Below are 25,732 nucleotides of genomic sequence, written 5' to 3' on the forward strand. Positions count from 1 at the left end.
CCTCATTTACTATGCACAGGTTGACTTTAGGTGATTACCTTTTACAGATAACAAAGGAGAGAATGCTGCTGGTTACTTCATAGAAAAGGATGTTGCAGATGCAAGGGGAAAAGTGGTTGAACTGGTTACACTCGATACTTGGGAGGTTTAGCACAAATTTTAGAAATTTACTTTAAAGATATGCAGTAAACATTTGCTGTCTCAATCCAGGGTGAGGGAGTTTTAGCAAAAAGCAAGCCTCAAAGCAGCCTAGGTACAGTGCAGGCCTGATTCCCACAGGACAACTGATGGGGCGGGCGGGGGCGTCTGGGTCCTATGTGCTGACTCGCTCCCACTGGTTTTCTGAATCAGGGACTGGGCTGCATTCACCACTGCCACATGGATAGGTTCCCTGTAGTGATTCTTATAGAACACTATTTTCCACATTCTCCCTGCCCCATTTTATTAAGCCAAAGTAAAATATTAAAACTACTTAATAATGTACTTGACAAAAATCCTATTACCAGGACTTTTGTTCTACTGCTAGCTCACTTTTTGTTCACTAATGACTTTGGAGTTTGAGCATCATCATTACACAGATTGCCTCTATGGCAATAACAGTACCAGGGTGAGTGGCCACTTCTAGTGCCTCATGGGGTCCTGACACAAATTAATTCCCATACAGCCCTGGGAGATCATATGCCGTTCCAACCAGAGAGGCTGAAACACGACCCATCTTCTCTGTATTTCAGCTGGATGGATTGAAGGGCTTAATTATGAGCAAAATGCCATTGTAGTCCCTTCAAAACTTTGTAAAGCAGTTATTCTTTTCATGTAGGTCCTAAAGGGAGAAAAACAGTATAAGCAGTTTACAAGTCAAGTTGAATTCATGTGTGTCCCTCTAACCAGGAAAAAAATGTCACTTCGACTTTCACATGTTTAAATAGTTCATAATTTTTCTCTCCTCTTAGCCCCTCTGCCATGTTTCTGGAGATGTGAGTCTTTGCTTCTGGTTTGCATGGATTACTAATGCAGTGAGCAAGTAGTCACTTGTGTCCCTTTGGTTCTAGAATTTAGTTCAGGTGAGTGCTATGGGTTAGTAGGGTTTCAGAATTGCTATTGAAGATCTGGCCATGAATCTTAGAGACCACTGGAAGTCTGCTCTTGACCCTGCTCCTTAGTCTCTATGTATTTAAATGATCTGTGCTAATGAAACTGACTGGCTCATTGTGTCTGTGTAACTGACAATATTCAACTCTTCTTTACAGAGAGACTTGTCGGGACACAAGAACATTGTGGGTTACATTGATTCTAGTATCAACAATGTGAGTAGTGGTGATGTATGGGAAGTGCTCATTCTGATGGACTTCTGTAGGGGTGAGTATATGGACCATACTTTAAGCTCTCATTTCACTAGCGCTTTTATTGTCAAAGGCATGGTGGTTGTTTCAGCTATCACACTATACCCTAGTGTATATTGTTCTGGTTTTAAAGACTGGAAAACGAAGAGGCTAAAAGATACAGAGTTTGCTGTCTCTTCTTGGTTATTCTGATAATGGCAAGGATCGGTGACACAAGCAGTTCAAAGAGGTGCATGACACAAAAGTCCATTTTTACTAGGTTTAGGAAGATTTGGTGATTGTGAAAGAGAATATCAGAATGAGAATGAATGTGTTGTGATGCTTTAAAACAAATAATGGAGGCTCATAATAAAGACCCAATTCCAGATGAACTAAGAAGATATTTCAGCTTCCCTGCCCTTCACTCCTGTGTTCTGTTCTCCACCCACACCGCCATCCTTGTAATGGGGTGAAAGAATCCTTTTTATCTAATGGAAATGACCATCCTCCCCTTGCTCAAGAGCTGTAATTGCCGGTAAGGCTGCATTCCAAACATGCTGCTCTTAACAATGGAGTTAAGTAGTTGAAAGCCTAGAGTTTCAAGCAATAGTTACCTTGAAATCCATACATGTAGCATGGATTTATTCAGAGTTGACTGCATTTCATACAACCATCATTTGAAGGTTTGAGCTTTTTTTTTGGCCTAAGCAGCTGCCACTTAAAAGCTTGGGTCATTGTCTCACTATTTTGTAGTCACCCTACTTCCAGTAACATTTTCCTTGCCTTAAGATACTGTGCATAAACAAACTGTGTTGCTAATCCCCAAAATGTTAATGTTAACCAATAATTTCAGCCTTTACTATAAAACCCGTTGTCTGATTTTTAAAATACTATTAAATCTGAACCTGACACTTTGTTTCCTTCCGCCCATTCCTTTTTGGGCAGTAAAATGTTTTAGAGAGGAGGCAGTAGAGTATCTGGGGATCTGGCTAATTTTGTCAATGCCGCCATTAGTCTTTTGGTCTTGGGGGTTAAGTGTTAGCGTAGCATTTCTATAGACCTGGCAGCAAGTGGTGAATCCAGGGAAACCAGGCTGTTCCTAAAGTACAGACTATAAAGCTGTCTTCTTCCTTCTCCTAAGGTCTGCTATGCAGTTGGATTCCTACTAAAAGATATAGCGAGTTGAACCCGTGGTCTTTTCTCAAACACAGAGGGGGCAGTATAACTGGGCAACTAGAGCAGGGCCGTGCTGTCAGTTGTAGTACTAATCTTGAAGACATAATGAGGGCAGCTCTCGTCTGTGTGCTTTAGGAAGCACTGGAAACTGTTTTTAACACATTAGAAGAAGCACTAGGTTGTAAGAGAACAAATCCCAGTCTGGGAATCAAGACAGCTGGGTTTTAGTCCTGGCTCAACCAGTGATCAGCTCTGTTGCCTTTGTCCAGGGAGCTGCTTTGCGGAGAACCACTCATTCTTTTGGGGAAGAGAAGTATCTGAATGTTTATAACCTCTCTCCTTCGCTCTGTACCCCCTTAGGGGGCCAGGTGGTCAACCTGATGAACCAGCGCCTGCAAACGGGCTTTACAGAGAATGAAGTGCTCCAGATATTTTGTGACACCTGTGAAGCTGTTGCCCGCCTCCATCAGTGCAAAACTCCTATTATTCACCGGGACCTGAAGGTAACAGACCACACTGTGTCATTATTTGTTCTTACAGAGTATTTTCTCTGTCCCAGGACTGGGGCAGATGCTAGGGGGGTGTGAGAGAGTTGAAGGCATGGCCCCAAATTCTTAGCCTGCGTCCTGCTTGGGAAGAGAAAATACAAAGGAAGGAAAGATATCATGGTATAGTACAAGTATCAGTTTTATTACTTGAGTAGTTTTCAGAAATTCTTCCTAATCATCCAATGCCTGAACATATATTGTTTTTGTTTTTCCTGATACACTCCCAAATTCACTTTCCCGGGGATCATGAAAAGTAATATCTAGTTTCAAGAGTTGATAAACTATAGTCTTTAAAGTCTGTTTTCTAATTTGCAAAATCTGCTAATGGATTACTTTTAATATTTCCCCTACCAATTACCAACCCCTCGCACTGGGCCTTTCGTATCCTAGTCGCTTGACAATGTTTGTTGAATGCACTTGCCACCCAGTTAAGATTTGTTAGCATTTATGAAGCACCAGATGTGTGCCATGCACTCTATTAGATACTCTAGGTACACTGTCTCTTTGGAGAGAGACTTTTTTTTTACACTTTATAGTTAAGGAAACTCAGGAACGGAGAAGTTATGTGACTTGACCAAGGTCATGTAACTGGGAAGGAGCAGTACCAGAATTTGACTCTTGCTCTTCTGACTCTACATTGTAGCCTGTTTGTACCATATCTGTGTTCTGAGGAATGTGCTTCACGGCTAATAACTTGTGTCGGCACCCCCTAGTGTGCTTGTTGGACGTAGGTTGTTGGGTTCCACACTAAATCTGTTGGGCTGTAATTTTGGTGGTGGTGTCAGGGAGGCCCAGGAGTCATAGCTGAATGAGCATCCCAAGTGGTGGCTGTGTATTCTAAAGTTTGAGAATCATAGCAATATACAGGCATTTTTGTCTGGGCTCTTTTAAAAGCTTTTAAAAAATTGATACATAATTCACAAACCATAGAATTCACTCTTTTGAAGTGTACAGTTTGGTGGCTTTTAGTGTTTACATGGCTGTGCAACCGTCCTCACTATCTCCTCTCAGAGCATCTCATCACCCCGCAAAGAAATCCTGTGTCCATTCGCACTCACTTTTCATTCGCTGGTTCCCTAACCCTGGGCAGCCACTGATCGATTTTCTATTGCTCATTCTTGGACATTTCGGGCCCACGTAAATGGGCTCATACAGCCTATGGCCTCTTTTGTCTGATTGCTTTCACCTAGAGTAATGTTTTCAAGGTTCATCTGTGTGGTAGCATGTGTCAGTACATCTTTCCTTTTCATGGTAGAATATTCCATTGTGTGAATATACCATGCTTTGCTTTTCCGTTCATTGCCTGATGGCCACTTGAACTGTTTCTACTTTGGCTATTATGAATAAAGCTACTATGAACAACCACGTGCTAGTTTTCATGTAGGCATATGTTTTTAGTTCTATTGGGTGTATACCAAGGCATGGATTTGCTGCGTCATGTGGCAACTATGGCTAACTTTTTGACAAGTTGCCAAACTTTTCCAAAGTGGCTGTACTGTTTATATCCCGTGAACAATATATGAGGATTCTAATTTCTCCACATCCTCACCAGTGCTTGTTATTGTCCTTTTTAATTCTAGCCATTTATAGTGGGTGTGAAGTGATACATGCATACTGGCTTTTCTGTACTAAAGCAGTTATAGCTTTCAGGAATATAGGTATTGATATTTAAGTCCATCAGCCTTAGAAATCCTTCTCCAGTGTCCTTCTGCCTACAGCCAGCCCTTTTGCTGAATAGAAAAAGGAGAATGCATCTCAGTAAATATTATGAGCCTAGCACAGTATGAGTACATAATTCTGTACAGATATAATATGGTTCCTCCTCTCAAGGTGTTTTAAGTATTGGTGAGAGGACATAAATAGAACATTTAGACCTGAAGTGGAAATAGGTGAAATATAAAACTTTACAGAACAAAGTGATGAACAGAATAAAATCAAGTGATGTAATATATGATCACATAGTGAGATTAGGGAAATGATGATTGGAATCGTCTAGAAAAGTGGAATTTCAAAGTACTAGTGGGATGTGGGTGGTCACAGAGAAGTTGAAGGACATTTCAGGCAGAGTGCAGCACCCAAGGGCTGTCTAGAGAAGGGAAGGAACCACAGGGCACTTGAACAAGGAGAGGTGGTTAGGGCCTCAGGGCATGGCAGGTTGCAGACCAAGCTAGAAGCCACTGCTCTGAGTATGTGTGGACATTTTATTTAAGTGTTGCCCTTAGTGATGAGTGAGATCCTTAGACCTGTTAGCATATAGTCTGAAATAGGCAGTGGTATCAACATTTTAGGAGCTGACCTTGGTCTCTGTGGCTTGCCTTGGAAAAGAGTTTGGGGGGAACAAAAAGTAGGGGAGAAGCATGGCTGGGCCACACCAGCACTGGTCTGTGAGTGTGGGAACTTTTTCTGTGACCTGTGTGAGCTCCAGCCTCTCTGCAGCCCCATTCTCTCCCCATGCCAGATGGGGTTCAGTTTCATATCAGAATTCACTCTGTACCACTCGCAGTGTGACTTGTACTGATGGAATTGTAAGTGCTGTGAGAGACGAATGTGACAGCATCCTTCATATTGCTGGATACAAAGGACCCTTCTCAGTCACTGTCCTATTCTCCCCCTGTGGCCTTTGACCCCTTTGTGCCTGCCTCCTCACTTGACCTCCGTGAGAGCATGTTCTACCTGGCTCCTCTTCACACTTCCTGGTTACTCCTCTAAACACGGCTTGTAAGCCTCCGTTTCTCATCTGTGAAGTGGAAACCACAGTGCCAGCTTTGTTAGGGTTGCGGTAAAGTTAAATGAAAGCGCACATGTCACTGTCCAGACACGAAGGTGGGAGCAAGGGAAGGAAGCAGAGAGGGTCCTCCAGCATCCTTAGAGAGTGCTGTTCCCATGCTCTTAAACAAAATCTTCCTTTATCTTAACTTTTAAAACATTTATTGGATTAAATGAGGACAAAATGATCATTTTATACCCACAAATAATACCTACCCAGCTTACATATTCCCAGCATATATGAATGCCCTGTGGTGTTCACAGTGCTGGTGTGAGGTGGTAGCTAAGTGTCACCCAGTGTTGGGAATCTAAGTTACAGAGACATTGTCTTGCCTGTGGACATGGAATGGGTCAGTGCTGGGCTCAGGCAGCAGGAGCCCCACGTTCTTTTTTCATGGCACTGAAGAGCCCTTGAGATGTCTCAGCAGAGGAACGCAGAGCCAACTGGAATCGGAGGGGGAAGCCTTGATGTGAGTGAGAGGCTGCCACACTTGGTTCCCAGCCAGCCCTCGGCTGTGCCCTCTCCTCGGTGTTCCTAAGAGGCAGTGTAGCCCTGGGAGCTCAGTGTTGGGCTCTGTAGTTGTGTTTAATCAATACTGAAGACCAGCAGGCATGCTGCCAGATAGCCAGCAGTGTTTCAGGGGGGCTTTGTTTCCCTTTCTTTTCTACCCTGGAAACAGAGTGTGAATAGGGGCCCTGGGAGGAGGTCTCATTGTGATTGTCCTGGAGGAGTCCTGTTGCTGTTGATTTTAGTCACTGATTCCTGTTGTTTTGATTGAAGCTTTCCATAGCTCCCCAAATCTTACACTTGGTACCACCTGAATGCTTTTATTAGCATGTTAAATTTTGTTGATTCCTACCAGTATGTGCATGGTAGGCAGTCACATTTGCCTGCCACACCACCCACTTTCTAAGGCATGAGTGAAGTCCCCATATACCTCTCATTTGCCTTGGTTGTGTCTTGTTTGTCCTGGCTGTGTCATTGTATCACATAGCCTAGGCCACTCTGAGTTCTTTGTCACTGCTGGAACCAGCCACTTCAGTCCTAGTGACAGCCAGAGCCAAGAAGTTCTTTATGCTCCTGCTGCCTGGAGAAAGTGCTGGTTGCTGGTCATCTGGTTGCTTCTCTGTGAGCAGACTTTCCATTTGGTGAGGAGACACCATTATGAATGAAAGTCAGTGGGACACAGGAAACAGCACAGGCCAGGCCAGCTGTGGGCCCCCATGCTGACTCAGTGCCGCCCTGTGTGGGGTCTACTGTTCACATGCAGAACTGAGAAAAATTCCTCTTGTTCTGCCTGGTCATGCTTTCAAATTACATATAGGAGATACACTGACATTGATCCTGGTCTTTTAGCAGCGTATATTCTAAGAATAACTGCAACAGTAGTTCTGTTCCTTATTGAAGAGCCTTCCTCAAATATATTGACATTTTATTTCCCCCATTTAAAAAATTCTGTTTCTCCAAGAAATGACAGATTATTATTACAGATCATGGGGTCATAGACCCGGGAAGCTCACCTTAGCCAGCCTGCTCCTTTGAACAATCAGGTGACCTCTGTCCAGAAAGGTTGTGACCCAAACAGCTAATTCAGTGATCAAACCAGGAAACAAAGGCTGAGGTTTTTTACTCCCATTTTGGTTTTTGTTTGGTTTTGCTGTATTGTACCATGGTGTCTTTCCCAGCACTTAAGAAAAGGGGAAAAGAGTTAAGACTTAAGTGCATTCAGATTGAAAAAGTCATGAATGTCTTCTCTTTTGTCAGAAAAGAGATTTGGATCTCATGAAGTACAATAGGCTGAAGATTCTCGTCTTATTTTTAGAATCACAGATTTGAAAACCTACATTCATCTAATCCTCCAGAATTTCCAGTGGTAATAAATTCTGATTGAAATGCCTGAATGCCATATCTGTTTGAAATAATGTCAAGATGTAGAGGTCAGTAGGAGGTGGCTTTCCAGACCTTTTAGCTAAGCAGAGTTTGGGAGTGACAACTTTAATAATACTCTTAAGCCAAGGGGTTGGGAAGTAGTCAGCGGTATTAAACTCTCAGAGAGCCAAACGTCTTGAGGATTGTAAGCAATGGAAATCAATGTTAGGCTTACATCCTAAAAGGGGCATTTGCCAAAAACAAAGTCACTGTGCAAATTCTCTGAAGCTTTCAGAAGATGGTGTCAGTATTCTGTTGGTTCTTTTCCTTCCTGATCTCATTTATTAAACTTCCTTGTCCCTAGTCTACACCTGGCTCTCTTCACCTCACACCTGCCTGACTGCACCTGCACTCATGTCTGCTTTCTTTTTCTCCCTCCTCTGTCACCATGCTCACCTCCCTAAAACACTTCTCACCTGCTGCTAACTGTTAAAGATACTGAGTGGCTCCCTACTGGCCTTATTCAGTTTGCCCTCGGTCTGCTTCTCTGGTCTCCTCCCCTTCTGCTCCAATCTCTTTCTCCAGTCTAAACTGCCCGTGTTCCTTAACTGCATAATGCACATCAGTGCAGTGGGTGAGGCAGCCTGAACCCAAATCCTGCTCTTCCAGGCTTGTGACTTCACATATGTTAGGTAAATTGACTCTGTTTTCTCATCTGTTAGGTGGGGACAAAAAGGCTTTTTAAGGATTTCGTGAAATACTACAGGTAAAAGTGTGTGGGGCGGCATCTAGTATGTAGTAAGTGCTGTTAGTTGCTGTTACTGTTATTATCACTCCTGCCTCTGTGCCTTTGTTCCTGTTACTAGTTTCACTTACCTGAGGTTTTCACTCCTCCAGGCCCCAGCCTTCTCATCTCCCCATTCATAAGAGCACTAGCCCGTAGTATGTCCAGTCCCACATTTCCAGTTTTCTTTGCAGTACCAGTGACTAGGACAGTGTTGTTCCTGCCACAGTGGTCTCCCTCTCTGCCTTGGACATCTCAGCACGCTCCCATCTCGGCACCTCTGTGTTGGCTACTCTGCTTGGAGTGCTCTTCCCTCAGGTGGTCCATGGCTGCCCCCTCCTTCATTTTGATCTCTGCTCCTCACCCGAGTGACTGTGCTGATTACAGTAGCAGCCCTCTTCACCTTACATATATTTAACCTGCTGGGGGGGTTTCATAACATTTACCACCATGGTGCAATTATTTTCTTCTTATCCTCAACTGGATACTAAGCTCCATGAGAGGATAAACTTTGATTTCTTCATAGTCTTATCCCCAAAACTTAGAAAAGTACTTCACATATAGTATGAATTCAAATGTGTTTCTTTAATAAATGAATGGTAATAACAAATTATATTTATGTAGGGAGATGGACAGTCTGCATCCATGTATATTCTCCTACTTGCTTCATAATGACAGTGATATAAATATTATCAACTTTAGTTTGCAAATGAGAAACAAGCTCAAAGAGCTTTAAAGACATGTCCAATGTCAAGCATCTATGTCCTCTGAACCCCAAGTCCAGTGTGGTTGCCAGCTCTGTGCTCTGTGTGAAGTGTTTGGGTGGTGCCGGTCCTGCCGATGATGGAGGGTAGAGGAGGTTTTCACAGGTGTCACAAGTCGCAGGGTCAGACTGCTTCCGAGTGATTTCACCTTCTTAATCTCTTTTGATTCTGCTTGCAGAGTCACAGAGCAGGGACTATTGTTTTTACCTGCACTGATATTCTTTGATATTGGTAAAGCTTTCTCTGCATGGATACTTCTGGGTCTCTTGTCTACTTTTGTACACACCCTTAATGTTTAACTGGTTTTCCTGTAAATGTAGTTTTATACAATACTAGCTTTGTGCCTGGGAGAGAGGCAAGCTGAGGTGAACCAGATTGGATGTAGTGTAACTCCTGAGTGCCGCAACTCCACAGGTGACCAGAAACACCAACCAGGTTTCTAAGATAGGGTGAATAAAAACCCCAATGTGCCTTATCTTTATGCTGTCCTTTGTCTACTTGGTACTTCTCCAGTCGCCACCCCTGATAGTGATTTTGCTCCCTAGAACTACCATGCCTGCATTTTGATGTGAATTAACTTTTCAGTTTTCTAGATTGTACATTCCAGCATTAGAAGTATAGGAACTGATTCTGGGAAGCAACCACACACATACAGTAGGAGAAGCATGGTTTCGCATGAGCTCTGTACATGAGACTAGGAAGGAAGTTGCAGAATGAGGGATAAGGGATCTACAGGTATCTATGTGCATAAAATACTGGACCAGATATAATATAATTACCCAGACCAAAAGTTGGCAAACTTTTCTGCAAAGGACCAGATGGTAAAATTTTAGGCTCGTGGGTCCTACAGTCTCTGTATCAACAACTCAGCTCTGCTATTGGAGCTTGAAAGGAGCCACAGAATAGAGCAAAGGAAATGCCTTGGTTTGGCACGAAGGTCTTATTTTGTTGACCCCTCCTAGTAACATTAAATTCTATAGATTTTGTAGGGTGGCCATAGAAGATTTTACTGAGGAGTTAGAGCTTGAGCAAGAATTTGAAGAATGGCTAGGATGTGACTGATGGAGAGGGAGCAGGTGAATAAAGGACAAACTAGGCAATATGAGGGATGCTTAGGAGACATGAGCAAATCATCCTGACCAGTATTTGTACACTTGGTTCTTCATTGACTAGATTCCTATTAGAGGGGCATTCTGAACCTACTAAGATAGTTCTATTCTTCGGCTGGTGGCCAGTACATTGGGTGAGCGTGGTCCTCTCTTGTACCAGGGCTGGGGGGTGGGGATGGGTGTCTTGAGTCATTGCTCTGCTTCTAACCTGCTTTCTGCCTGTTCTTTGGAGATTTAGGTTCACTTTGTGCCTTTACCACTGTGAGTCTCACTTTCCCATCTGTAAGTGGGATATTATTATATTGTTATTATGAGGGTTTAGTGAGATAATCTACGTGAAATGCTTAGTACACTAACACTCAAATAGTAAAAGTTCAGTAAGTGGTAGCTGTCATTTTTATAACCAATAGATTGGAAACACTAGTGTTGCTTTGTTGGAATTATTTTAAGTTTTTAAAGTGAGTATGTATGTTTGGGACAGTTTGAGTAAAGGTGGGAATCATAGAAAACTTTCTAAACTGAAAGAACATGACAAAAGGCCCAAAGATTTGGGAGTTTTCAATATGAGGACTTTTGCTGCAGAGGTGAGAAATGTGACTGGAAATAGAAACAGAAAAATGAGACTCTTGCCTCCTTGTTGTGGAGTCGCCTCTTTTTGCCCCCTCCACTCTCATGTTCCCTGGTGGTGTGCATCTTGTTTTGTTCCACTTGGGGTGAGTCCTGTTGATATACTTGGAGGAGAGTAACTTTCCTGTGCACATGAGTGGGATTATCAGAAATGAAGTATTTCATTTATGTAAATGAGAACCAAAATTTCACACACATTATTAAATGACATCCTGGAATGGATGGGTGGGGAATGTTTTTCAGGTTGAAAATATCCTCTTGCATGACCGAGGCCACTACGTCTTGTGTGACTTTGGAAGTGCCACCAACAAATTCCAGAATCCACAAACTGAAGGAGTCAATGCAGTAGAAGATGAGATTAAGAAGTAAGTTTTTCCTCCTTTCTTCGAGTTTTGTCCATTGTGAGATCAGCACCTTCTATCCTATGGATAAAAAGGTCGGGGTGGGAAGACAACAATGTTTGTCAGTTGCCCTCTTCTCAGATTATGTTGGCAGTTGGTTGTTTGATTTTAAGTGGAAGATGTGGAGGGGGTTGACAGCTATTGATCAGTAGAGTAAAATGAAGGACTCTTATAGCACTTTATCAATAGGCCTATGGTCATTGTACACAGATATTTTGATTTATATCACAAATATAAAAAGCTGAGTAGTGCCCTTAAAAAGCTGAGTAGTGCCCACACCAGAGAAATATTGTGATGTTTTTAAGTGGGATCACAACAGCTGTGACGTTATTAGTCAGTTGAATTGCTTTTACTGAACCCTGAATTGCTGTGTGTTCCTTCCTGTTCATCAGGAGCTCCCCTGCAGTGTAGTGGAGGGCTGAACAGGGCTACTGAGGACTCTACAGATAGAGGCACTGACTCTCATGAGGAAAGGCCTCTTTGGTTATGTGACTCCCGTAAGAATTTGACCCATTTTCCCTGTTCTCCAGAGTGTTGGATTTTTCATAGGCAACAGCACTCACTACTAAAACTACTACCGACTCAGTAGTCTTGCATGCCTACTCATATCCTGGTCCTCTCTCCTGCACCACTCCTGGCAACCAAGGCTGGGGCAGGAAAACTTCTGGTCCAAGGCCCTAGTGGACACTTAGACCTCTAGAGACTCAAGCAGCACAAGTCACATGTTTGGTAACACCAAGAGGCTCACTTGAAGGATGAGCTCATATTCCTCTTTTCTTGAGCCAGAGATAAAAGGAAAACTGTTGTTTCAGCTCTAATCCAGCAGCAAAGATCAGTCTCCACCCCCACCTCCCCAATCAGGGCTCATTTTCTGCTGTTCTCCAGACTATCCCAGCCAGTATTAGGTCTCTGTGTCAAGCCACATTAAAAAGAATTACTATTTTTTTAAACATATAAGCAAAATATGGTATCAAACAATAAGAATTTATAGGAGGAAATTTTGTTATTTGAGGACCCAAGAAAAGTAGAGTTTATCGAATGCCATCGTGTCTGGGTCCCCACAGGCTCTTGGATTGGAACTGCGGCCAGAGGGCCACAGTTAGGTGCCAAGAACAGCTCTTATTTCATCTGCGCTGATGGTTCGTACTTTCTTCTACAGATCGCCCCCAGGGAACTCACGTACACATATTTTTAGAATATTCTGCTACCTCTGGTCTTCGATTATATCACTGACATACTTAACAAAAAATGAATCTCTTGATTGTAGATACACAACGCTGTCCTATCGGGCACCAGAAATGGTCAACCTGTACAGTGGGAAAATCATCACTACAAAGGCAGACATTTGGGTAGGTGTTCACTAACCTATCCATACCTCAGCTGTCGACAGTCTTGACTACAATCGCCCGTTCAGTCCAGACAGTGCCATAGCAGGAGTGGCCACAGTGCCATGTCGGTGTCTACTTTTCCCTTGGCATTATTCTTAACTTGAGATGAGCAGCCACTGCTTCATGCAGCTTGGCCAAGAAAATCACTTTAGAGCTCTGTGACAATTATTCAGGTGACCTGCCCTTTATTTAGGTGGTTGTCACATATGTGTTATTAGTTCTTAAGAGCAAAACAGCTGAAATACTTGTTCTTTATTGGAGCTCAATTTGCTAATGAGGGTAGAAGTAATGTAATTCAGCAGCTTAATAGTGGTGGTGCATAGTAAATTAAAATTATTTACAAAGTAATAGTACATAGTTTTTGTATGTGCTAGTAAATGCAGATGGTGCCAGTATCACTCAGGAAGCCCATGTACAACTATGGTAAATAAAGCTTTAGTAGCAATCTGCTTTCTTTATTTTTTTTTAGGCTCTTGGATGTTTATTGTATAAATTATGCTATTTCACTTTGCCATTTGGGGAGAGTCAGGTGGCAATTTGTGATGGAAACTTCACAATTCCTGATAACTCTCGATATTCCCAAGACATGCACTGCTTAATTAGTAAGTATTTCATGTTTCTAGTTTTATATTGTTATCTCTCATCTCTAGGAATGAATTGGAGGATAAAGGGAGTGGTGGGTTGGATGCAAAGATAAAGAAGTCAGTTGATAATGTCAACTCAAACATAATATAGTAATATCTAGTGAGAGTAGTGGGGTTTTTTAATTGTTGTTGTTGTTGTTTGGGGTTTTTTTGCTAGAATTCTACACCCTGTTTTACCCCCGAGTCAGCCGCCTGAGCAGAAACCCTCACTGCAGTTTGAGCAGTGTAGCTCTGCCCTGTTCTCTTCCCATCTGTGCAAAAGGGTTGCTACCAGAGGGGTCCAGCTGACTCATGTCAAGTGATAAGAAATTCATCTTTGCTAAACTGGAAGCAACTCAAATTAAAATAATTGCAGTACATTGGTGTGAATTCGTAATTAAGACTATATAACTCTGTGGAGCTAGGTTTTTTCCTCTCCTTTAAGTTAATCACTAGATTTTGATAACAAGTATTTAAACTCAGTGCCTTGTTTTAAATGTTTTTTTTTATTTTCCACTTTTTTGCATCGTCATAGTAAGCATATGTACTTGTGTTCATTAACCAGATGGTAGAACAAGTAATCTTTGCATAAGCCCTTGTTCTAAAGTGCTAAAGAAACAGATTATTTTTATTATTGTTTTACGTCAGTGAGTACATGTAGCATCTAAATTTTAACCATTGTGAATTATAATTCCTGAGCAACCTAGTTTAGGTCCTGAATGGGATGGTATGGAGAAAGTAGAAGTTAATGTGGAGCAAGCATCTGACATTTGTTGAGGGCCTATTTGTACCTCATTTCATTCTTAAAACCTTATGCAATAAATGCAATTATCCCCATTATGCAAATGAGAAAACAAGCTGAGGAAGTATAGGCAACTTACCCAAGTAAACATAGTTATAGTTTTTAAGTGACTACCCATTCCATTATGCCAGTTTTTATAATCAATCAATCAGTCAGTCTTCTCCATTTATTAACAGAAAAGTGAGGGAGGGTATTTAAAGGAATGGAATGTGGAATTTAATGGTTATTGGATTGTTTTCAGAGGTAAAGTGTTATATCTATTCTAGAATTACAGCTATTTAAATGAGATTGGAAGGAAATATGAGAAAATGGCCCAATGTAATGCTAGAATGATTGGATGTTTTAGTTAATAAAATTTTTTTGTTAATATTTGTACAGCAAATTCATATTTAAAAAAACAGCCCTTTATGAATGTCTGTAGCATGAAATCTTTATAAACTCTGATCTATATATATCAGTTTACAAACTCTTTAAAGAATTTAGACCCTAAACTCAGAGGTCTAAAATTAAAATTAAATTTATTGTCATCATCCCACCCCCTTTTACTCCCAGTTTAAGGTTTCCCTCTCTTTTCAATGTCTATCAGTGGCATCACTATAAAAGCCTGGATGACTGAAATTTAAAGTTTTCTTTGGATTTGCCCAGCAAGAGAGAGGAAGCAGTATTTCCTAAGTAGCATGCATGCTTTCTTTGGCATTTCCTGTTTTCATTACATGCTCTCCATTCTCATCACTGTTATGATAGTGTGTATGTAGACTCTATCAGATCATGCCTATGGTAGTAGATTGCCCATAGCCTGTCCCCTCCTTCTTCAGTCTATCCAACACACCTTCACCACAAGATAAATTTGTACCCTGGCTTGTGTGGCTCAGTGGCTTTAGTGCTGGCCTGAGAACCAAAGGGTTGCTAGTTTGATTCCCAGTCAGGACACATGCCTGGCTTGTGAGCCAGGTCCTCGGTAGGGGGCACATGAAAGGCAACCATACACTGATGTTTCTCTCCTTCTCTTTCTCCCACACTTCTCCTCTGTCTAAAAATAAATAAATAAAATCTTCTAAAAATTTTTCAAAAAAGATTAATCTTATAAAATGCCTCCCTATCATGTGTCTATGCAATAAACTTCATGGCCACAGTAGGGCCCAAATGCTTAGTATAGCATTTAAAATCCTTCATATGCTGGTGCCATCCCACCTACCCAGCCTTATTACTCTGTGCTCTCTGACAAGGAAATCTATGCCCTGGCCTTCTGGCATCTCTCTTTCCTTGTAGCAAGGCATTCTTTTGCCTTTCTCCAAGTCCGTCGTTGTTCAGACTATTCTCTTACCTGGAGCTGGTCTTTTTCTCTACTTTCCCCAGACTGACTAAATGCTTTCCTACCTTCAAGGACTAGCTCAGGTCCTGCCTGTTCTGCAAAGCCTCCACAAGACTGCAGCCTCATTAGTTTTTTCTGAACTTAGTGTCTAAAACATGTATTTGATTTCTTAAGCAATAAGTTGCCTTGCATTGTTGTTTATATGTTTGTGTGTCTTTTTAAAGATTTTTTTTAACTGAGGATTTTTCCAGTTTCAAAAAGGGCAGCTGGAAACAGACAAGTGATCTATAGATCTCAGTAAAAGTAGAGATGTATTTGTTATTTTGTGATTTGAAACATGTGCTTTTTGACTTGAAACTAGCTTAGATTGCTAATAAAATAATAATAAATTCATAAAATTTGAGTTTTGGTTATAACTATCAAGAATAATCATTTGTGCCTTGGCTGGTGTGACTCAGTGGATTGAGTGCCAGCCTGCGAACCAGAAGGTCACCAGTTCTATTCCCAATCAGGGCACATGCTTGGTTGTGGGCTGGGTCCCCAGTTGGGGGCACTTGAGAGGCAACCACACATTGATGTTTCTCTCCCTCTCTCTTTCTCCCTCCCTTCCCCTCTCTCTAAAAATAAATAAATAAAAATCTAAAAAAATAATAATTTGTTTAGCAAGATTGACCATATAACTTCCTAGGTACCAGAACATGAAGGTAGTAACTTTCATATTAAGAGTTTGAGTCTCTGTTGCAAAGTACAGAGTGTGAATTTCAGGTATCTTTGTTAACAATTCAAAAACTTTGTTATTTTCTTGTGGATATTAAACATTTTTAGGAAAGTGAGAGCTTCCTTTTCTGAGAAGGGAGGAAATTGACAAATTGTACTATCTGACTTTTATGAGAAAAAAATTAAAAACAACAAATTTTGGTTGTAGAGAACTTATGCTTTCTAGATACTGTACTGTTAGGATATTATTAAATGCATTCACATATATTTGTTTCAGGGTATATGTTGGAACCAGACCCTGACAAAAGGCCAGATATTTACCAGGTCTCCTACTTCTCATTTAAACTACTCAAGAAAGAATGCCCAGTTCCGAATGTACAGGTATGTGAAACTCAGTTTTTAGAGGAAGTCAACATTATTGAGTTGTCATTTAGAATTCCTGGGGTGTCAGTCAGCTGTTTAGTGAATGTAGATGTGCCTTGCTTTATCTAGTAGGGCTCATTCACATGCAAAACTAACTTTGAAGCAATTGTTATAAACAGAATCCAATTTTCCAGTAGAATTTAATTATAAAACTGAGGAAATTACACTGAAAAAAAAAAGCCCTAGGGATTGACTTGAACATTTTGGGTGAAGATTGACTGAACTATTGTCTTTCTGATTTTCACAGTTCACTAAGAGCCACGTGCATATTGTATTTACCTAGAGGTGGTTAGGCAGGCTGCTTCTGAGACAAGGCCCTGGACTCGCCCACGTATCAGTTGGAACATAAGTCCCTTGTCCCTTTACTCCTTCATTGCAGCAGAGCTTCCTTGATTTCGCTTCTGCTATTGGCCATCTGTGACTTACAATCCTTTCCTCCACCCTCCCCACACACATCAGGCCATAGGAATGTTTTATGCACTTAGTAGTCCTAAACTCTGCACTCACAGTTGGAGTGTACTTCTTGCAAACACCCTTTTTACAGTCTTGGCATATTTTTTGTGTAATGATATAATCTAACTCTTTTGAATATTTTAGTAATGAATGGCATCATAAATAAGTTCTAATCTGAAATTTTCTTATCTGCTTCTCCAATAATGAAGTTCTGATGTCATTTTTTGTGCTGATAAATAATATTCCATTTTCACTCCCACATTTGGATTAGGAATCATTCAGATGGAGCTCAGAATATTGGCATTATTATTAATAAGATTGAATCAGACAACATCCATTTAAGATTAAAACACTCAATTAAATGGGCATAGAAGGAAATTATCTTAACAAAGGCTGTATATGACAAACCTTTAGCTAGTGAGAAACTGAAAGCTTTTCCTTTAACATCAGGAACAAAATAAGGATGTCCACTGTCACCACTCTTATTCAACATAGTTCTGGAATTCCTAGCCAGAGCAATCAGACCAGAGAAAGAGATAAAGGGCATCCAAATTGGGGATGAAAAAGTAAAAGTGTCACTTTTTGTAGATGACATGATTCTATATGTAGAAAATCCTAGACTCCACCAAAAACCTGTTAGAAACAATAAACAAATCAGTAAAGTTGCAAGATACACAATCAATGTACAGAAATCCACTGCTTTCCTGTATACTAACAATGAAATTTCAGAACAAGAACTGGAAAAAAAAAAACCCCCTCCATTTCCTTTTGCAATTGCAACCAAAAGAATAAAGTACTTAGGAATAGATTTAAGAAAGGATGAAAGGACATATGTACTGAAAACTAGAAAGTGTTATTAAAAGAGATGGGAAAAGGCACAGCAAAATGGAAATATAGTTCATGTTTCTGGTTTAAAAGAATCAATGTAGTTAAAATGGCCATATTACCCAAAGCAATAAACAGATTTACTAACCCCCATCAAAATTCTAATTTCATTTTTTAAAGAAATAGAACCAAAAGTCATTGGATTTGTATGGAACCACAAAAGACCCCAAATAGCCAAAGTAATCCTAAGAAAAAAACAAAGCTGGAGATATCGCTCTATCTGACTTCAAATTATACTACGGATTTATAATAATCAAAACAGCATGGTACTAGCAGAAAATCAGACACACAGACCAATGGAACAGAATTGAGATCCCAGAAATAAAATCACATGTATATGGACAAATAATTGTTGACAAGGGAGCCAGAAATACACAGTGGAGAAAATAAAGCCTCTTCAATAAATGGTGTTGGAAAAATTGGCAAGCCACATGCAAAAGAATAAAACTAGATTACAGGCTGTTCCTGTGTACAAAAATTAATTCAAACTTGATCAAAGACCTAAATATAAGATCTGAAAGAATAAATTACATGGACTAAAGCATAGGTACTAAACTTATGGACCTTGGTCTTAGAGATTTTATAAATTTGACCCCAAAGGCACGGGAAGTAAAGGCAAAAATAAATGGATGGAACTATATCAAACTAAAAAGCTTCTGTATAGCAAAAGAAACTGACAACAAACCAAAAAGGCAACCAACTAGATGGGAGATGACATTTGCAAATAATAGCTCCAACAAGGGGTTAATATCCAAAATATATAAAGAACTCATACAAGTCAATACCAAACAAACAGTTGAAGAATGGACAGAGAACCTGAACAGACACTTCTCCCAAGAAGACATACAAATGGTGAACAGGTATATGAAAAGATGCTCAACTTCACTAGCTTTTAGGGAAATGCAACTCAAAACTACAATGAGGTACCACCTTATACTTGTTAGAATGGCTGTTATCAACAAGACAGGCAATAACAAGTGTTGGAGAGGTCGTGGAGAAAAAGGAGCCCTTATTCTCTGCTGGTGGGAATGTAAACGGTATAGCCTCTATGGAACATGGTATGGTGGTTCCTAAAAAAATGAACAATAGACTTACCATATGATCCAGCAATCCCATTTTCTGGGTATCTACCCCCCAAAACCTCAAAAACATGTATTCTCAAAGACATATGCACCCCTATGTTCATTGCAGCATTAGTCACAGTGGCCAAGACATGGAGACAACCACAGTGTCCTTTGATGAAGGATTAGATAAAGATGTGGCTCATATATACAATGGAATACCACTCAGCCATAAGAAAAGATGAAATATTGCCATTTGTGACAACTTGGATGGGCCTTGAGAATATTATGCTAAGTGAAACAATTCAGAAAAAGATAAGAACCATATGGTTTCACTCCTGTGAGGGATATAAAACTGAAACTCACAACACAGACAACAGTGTTGTGGTGGCCAGAGGGAAGGGATTGGTGAGGGTAGTAAAGTGTAAAAGGGGCCAAATATATGGTGACAGGAGATTATTTGACTTTGTTTGGTGGACACACTATACAGAGAAATCATAGAATTGTACACTTGAAACCAACAAGATTTTATTAACCAAGCCACCTCAATAAATTTAATTTTTACAAAATCAGGAAGTGTTCACTAATATTCTAGACTAGCTTTCTCTGAACATAATTAGAATCTGTAATAGAATTTCACTTGCACAGAATAAAAAAAGATTGTGTCAGAGAATGCAGCTCCACCAGTCAGTCTCCCTAACATTAGAGCCTCATGACCAAGCAGTGAACACCTGATTCCTGAGACAGGCTCTTCCCTAAAGGAGGGAGGCCAGGGGTGAGCCAGACAAGCTCACCTTTTTCTCCCAGTCTTATCAGTCAAATAAGTTACACTTTTCTCTTGGGAGGGGAACACTGGGAAAGCAAAAGAGAAACTAGGAGACATTTTCTTTAGAAATTACCCCCACCTGGAAAAGGTGAAGGAAATGGGACATCCCCTTAAAAGCCAGTTTCATTATTAGTATTCCATTTATTGTGTTTTCCAGAATAAATGAGGGATGTTGTATACTAACCTAACATGCCACTAACATGGGACTATCCCACATGCCTATTCATAAAGTTAAATAACATATATATAATTGGAAGCATTCAGATTGGTAACTAGTTTTTAATAAGTCAGCTTCACAAGTCTAAAGTCATTTGATACTCCCTCAGCAGAGGTCAACAGTGGGCTTGTGGTTAGGGGCAATTAGTGGTCCCTCCGGAGACTGTATTAGAGGGATGGTGAGAATCCAAGCTGGAGGAGCTCTGCTGGGCCTGTGTGCTGGGAAGAGCTGCTGGCTCAGCGACCAGACACACTGTGGCCGTGGTTCTCTTCCATCATTCTAACTAGAAGACTGAACACACCCTGATTTGACACAATACTCAGCTCTAACCTGTCTCATATCTAGCTGAGGGCTTAAATGTAATATAGGTTACAGACATCTCTTTCCATTCCTTTCATAACATCACTTCTAAGCTGTGCTATAAGGAGTGAAGGGTATTGAGATGAAAACCCCGTAACATCGGCCACACAACAGGTTGAGAATGACAGTGTAGGAATGCATTGCATGCAGGCTGCTCTGTCTTCTTCTCAGCTGCTTTGCCTCCCTGACTGGGGCTGAGTCCAGTGGGATATGCTTTTGGTTAACTTCCCTCCTCTCTACCAGAGATCAGGGTCCGGAACCCACTCCAGAAGAACCCCAACACATATTTCCATTAATCAAATCCTGCTCTTTTTAAATTTTTTCTTTAAATTCTATAGAACTCTCCCATTCCTGCAAAGCTTCCTGAGCCAGTGAAAGCCAGTGAGGCAGCTGCAAAGAAGACCCAGCCAAAGGCCAGGTAAGAAATGCCTCGGTGAGCACCTGTTGTGCTCTGTTGTCTCAGTAGCATGGGAGGATGCCTTGTATTTCTTAATTCTCTGTCATGGCCAAGATGCTCACAGCACAAGAAAACAAGCTCTGTCTCCTTGGGACAGAAGCTATCTTTTGGGGGTGCAAGGAGGAATATAATGAAATACAGTGATCTATGTTCGAAAGATAATAAAAAATTCCACAGCTATCTCCCTTGCTTGAGAATAGGCTCAGGGGCATAAAGGGAGGAGACAACAGCAGACTTTAAATATTGCTAGTATAAAGTGTCCTAAACAGGCGTCCTGGCCTTTGTTTAGCCCCTTTCAACACCCTAATCCTCCACCTCCCTTTCCTTTTAACTCACTATGGCCCTGGCCACGTTAGGAAAGTACAGGTCAAAGCAGAATCCATGTGTACATGGCCAAAGAGCCTGTAGACCTTACCTACTCACATTCTGTATAACCTGGGACAGGGGCATCAAACTGATTTTCACCAGGGGCCACGTCAGCCTTGCGGTTGCCTTCAAAGGGCCGAATGTAGGGCTCCTCGCCCCTAGTTAAAGAGTAGTTACATTTATACAGTCCAGAAATTACATTTGGTCCTTTGAAAGCAACCTCGAGGCTGATGTGGCCCCCGGTGAAAATGAGGTTCACACCCCTGACCTAGGATCTTCCAAGAAGCAGATGCTAAGAGAGAACCAAAGAGGCTAGAGTTCTGTTTGAGTAAATGCCCCTGAGGGAGAAAATAGGGTGGGAGCCAGGGAGGGCTAGGGGAGCCATCAGAAGGCAATGCAATTCAGACCCAGAGATAAGGAGGAGAAAGTTGGGTGGAAGTGACTTAAAAATTGCCACACAGTTTAAGGAAGGTTTGCCAAGGGTGTCAGGGAATCCTCGAGTCAAAGCCAGCTACCAGAGGAGCCCGCTGTGTTCCAGGAATAGTCCCTGCCTTAACATCCCTGTGGCTGGGATAGTAAGACTGGGAGCAGCCCATGGAAAGCGTGGCCTCAGGGGCAAGCAGAAGCAGTGGGTTTCAGGAGCACAGCAGCAGAGGCATGCACTTGGTCCTTTATGCCACTTACGTTTGAAGGTCTGCAGGACACATCCTCATGGTTATTCTGCCTTCCAACTGGCAGATTCTGAGGGAAGTCCCAGAGATGCTTATACCCTCTATTTTCTACAACACTCCTGTGGCAAGGAAATATTAGCAGGAAATTACCAACGAATGAGAATATATGATTTTTATAGAACAGTAAAATAACTTCTACATTGAAAAAAATTATTGAACATTTATAGAACATCTGTTGATGTGGCTCTAAAGTAACAAGACTTTGGTTTTTAACAAATTTAGCAAACTATATCCATACCATTAGTTTGTGGTCTGTTTATTTCTTGTATAAGTCTGCCGTGCTCACCTCTGGGAATAGCTTCTGAGGCTGATTTAATAATTTAGTATTTTGGGTTTATTGCCATGTGTACTAGGCCCAAACATATATTGCTGGGGCTCAAGCAAGGATCTCTTCCCACAAAGCACACACATTTATGAAAATTATAATAACAATTAACATTTGAGTGGTACTCTGTCGTGTAAAATGGATAAAATAGTATCAACATCATAAGGCAGATGTGAACATCAAATGCATAAATGACTGAAACTGTTTTATAAACTGTAGAGTTCCCAGACAGTTCGTGTTGACCTCAGTACTGCTGCGGAAATACCTACACATGACAGCCAAGAGATTTGGGTCTAAGTCATCCTATCTGTACTTTATAGGGATTTCATTTTCATTATCGTATTCACTAGTCCCAACAGGTGGGTTTTTCTTTCTAACTCTGTTTTTTTTAAAGATTTTATTTATTCATCTTTATTCATCTTTAGAGGGGAAGGGAAGGAGAGAAGGATAGAAATATCAATGTATGGTTGCCTCTTGTGAGTCCCCCTCCAGGAACTGGCCCGCAACCCAGGCATGTGCCCTGACTAGGAATTGAACCTTGATCGTGTGGTTTGCAAGCCCATGCTCAACCCACTGAGCCACAGCAGCCAGGGCTCTAACTCTGTTTTTAAAGTGACTGCTATTCATTGAGGCATCATATATACCAAATCCAATATTAGGTACTTTACATAAATAAGAGGGCTTTTCTCCCCTTTAAAACAAACCTGTGAGGTTGTTTTTTTTATTTTACAGATTAGGAACCAGACTCAGAATTGTAAATTGTCCAAGGCAGTTAGTCACTATGCAGTTAGTAAAAGAATCTGCCCTCCAGCGTCCACACTCTTTCTACACTGTACGTTAAGTGGATTGCCCAAGTCACACAGAGAGGACAACTTAGAGTCAGATCTCCTGGCCTCACAGCCTGTATTTTCTTGCAGCATATTAAGACCCATACAAACTGATAGCTTGAGCATTTTGCATTTTATAAAATGGTTTCATAGTCAGTGATGTGTTTGATGTTCATCAAACTGCCTCACAATGTAGGTATGCATAGATTTCTCCTATTTCATATATGGGACCCTAGGCTAAAAGAGATTAAATGATGTGCCTATTATTACACAGTTTGTAAGTGGAGAGCTAGCACTCAATGGAATTTTCTTTGACTCCGAATCCAATTTCTCTAAGATGTTGTTACCCTTGGAAGAAGGCCAGTTTGAAAGTTTTTAGCATTTGGCTTTCTACTCAAGTCTTTTATGTTTCTCACCCTTGCCTTTATCTTTTTTACACCTTTCTCAACATCTGTCTTATTTCCCTTCCCACCTCCCTTCCCCAGGTTATAGCCTCCCCAGATGCGATGGCTTTTATACTATCAGTTCTTCACCCAGCATGAGACTTCCCTCTAGCACAGTGATTTCCAACCAGTGTGCCACAAGAATTCTTAAAACACGCCCTACCTGAGTATTTAGTCAGGGACACTGACCCCTTTTCCCTTAGATTGTCAAATTAAAAAAAAATGACAACAGCCAATACAATAGCTGTCTGGTGTGAATGAATCAAAATTATACCTTTTTGTCAGATCAGCAAAAAATATAGTTTTTGGTGTAGAATTTTAGTAATTAGTTATGCATGCCATGGGATGAAAAAGGTTGAAAATGGCCAGTCTAGCAGGATGCTGATGGAAAGCCTCAGGGCCAAACTGGAATACCGTGGAGGTATGGCACAAGGAGGCATGTGGGGCCAGCTCCTCTGCTTCCTGTTTTGCATTTCATGGAGGTTGTGCCAGACATATTTTGGAAATATTCATGAAGCTTGTTTATTTTAGCCTTAACCTCAGCTATACTCCTGAAAGTACATTTTCGAAAGACAACACTCTAGTCTGAGTTGGGTAGTGACCAGCTGCCTGGACTGCTCCAATGAATGGAAGTCACCACCTGGGGGTGGAGACATCGCAAGAGGAGAGCAGACCACACAGCAGTTCTCCCCATACTGATTTGGGTTAGATTTGGCTATGAGTTACACAAAGTTCAAAATTACAGTGGCCTGTGTAAGATAGATATTTATTATTTTCTCTTACATAAACAAAGTCTGGGGATAAGTAGTCCAGGGCTGGTAGGGACAGCTCTGCTCCACAGGTGCCCAGGTATCCTCAGGTGCCCAGGCCTCTTCAAGCTCACCACTCTATCACCTGTCAGGTTGTGGCCATGACAATATGGACCAACAGGGCAGCATTCGTAATCCAAGCAGCAAGATCAAGGAATGACCAAATAAGAGAGACAAAGGGATGTACCAGTTATTTCTAAAGGTTCCAGAAACTGCCACATAACAGTCCTGTAAGGCAAGAACTTAGATACATGGCCACACCTGATTACGAGGGAGGCTAGGCAATTTGATTTTTACTCTGGGTGATTCTATGTCCAGTTAAGTAGTGTATTACCGTGGAAGAAACCAATGTGTGTATTGGAGGAAATGGAGTTCCTATCACACTCCTCAAATCCTTCATCTTGAATTATTTATTTATTCCTTTTAGTTGCCTTAAGTGTTGATTTATTTGCATACTTTTTACGGTAGGGAGACCATTTTGACAGCTAATTCTAACCAAGTTTGGGTTCCTCTGCAACTGAAAACCACCTGCTTCAAACCTCTCTTTGCATCATCACCCACAGTGTATTTTGGGAAATTCTAGAAAGTGTTAGGTAAAAGGATCCCATGGTCAAATATATTTGGGAAACACTGAATTCTATACAGTGCTTTCTTTTATGTTCTCTATACATACTCATGAAAGATTCTGAAAAGAAATCTCCTCAATATTTTGATCAGTGTGTTAAAACTTATTTACCCTTAAAACCTTCATTTATAAAATGTCTAGTAACACATAACACCCTCTGGGAAATGTCGATTAAGCAGATCTGGAAGGTTTGGATGAGTGTCGAGGGGAAAGCTAATCCATCATGTACTCTGGCTGCCCCTCCCCCAGTTCCCCACACTTTAATATGAATCTTTGTTTTTTCTTTTCCTTTTCTAGACTGACAGATCCCATTCCCACCACAGAAACCTCCATTGCGCCCCGCCAAAGGCCTAAAGCTGGGCAGACTCAGCCGAACCCAGGAATCCTTCCCATCCAGCCAGCGCTGACACCTCGAAAGAGGGCCACAGTTCAGCCCCCACCTCAGACTGCAGGTCAGTTCCTAGGATGGTTTGAAACTTAGTGTACCTCTTTGTTATCCCGGGTAGTAGAGAAGTCTTGGAAAGTCCTGTTTTGCTTCAGGAATGGCATGCAGAGGCAAGTAAAGAATGATGGTTTTCCTTGAGGAACAAGAGGTAAGCTGCCATTGAAATTGTATGGCAGGAGGCTGGCAAAAGGGGAGGCCTGTCATTGAATTCTGCAGGGGATCACCAAGACCATGGAAGCCTGTTGTCTCTATTTTTTTCAGTCTTTGCCCTCA

General features: G+C 41.2%; 1 protein-coding gene across 15 annotated transcripts in view; it reads left to right on the plus strand.

The window, feature by feature from the left end:
- AAK1 (AP2 associated kinase 1) overlaps positions 1–25,732 on the plus strand; it is a 167,086-nt gene that overhangs the window by 92,586 nt on the left and 48,768 nt on the right. For all 15 annotated transcript variants that reach the window (XM_037048188.1, XM_037048190.1, XM_037048175.1 and 12 more), the window contains exons 4-11: positions 1,248–1,356; positions 2,856–2,998; positions 11,207–11,328; positions 12,632–12,713; positions 13,222–13,354; positions 16,484–16,587; positions 20,770–20,849; positions 25,312–25,466. In XM_037048188.1, coding sequence (XP_036904083.1) covers positions 1,248–1,356; positions 2,856–2,998; positions 11,207–11,328; positions 12,632–12,713; positions 13,222–13,354; positions 16,484–16,587; positions 20,770–20,849; positions 25,312–25,466 — 928 coding nt within the window. The remainder of the gene's footprint in view (positions 1–1,247; positions 1,357–2,855; positions 2,999–11,206; positions 11,329–12,631; positions 12,714–13,221; positions 13,355–16,483; positions 16,588–20,769; positions 20,850–25,311; positions 25,467–25,732) is intronic.

Source organism: Sturnira hondurensis, unplaced genomic scaffold (genome assembly GCF_014824575.4).
Source record: "Sturnira hondurensis isolate 20B ecotype Veracruz unplaced genomic scaffold, ASM1482457v3 Scaffold0006413, whole genome shotgun sequence".
NCBI classification, from domain to species: domain Eukaryota; kingdom Metazoa; phylum Chordata; class Mammalia; order Chiroptera; family Phyllostomidae; genus Sturnira; species Sturnira hondurensis.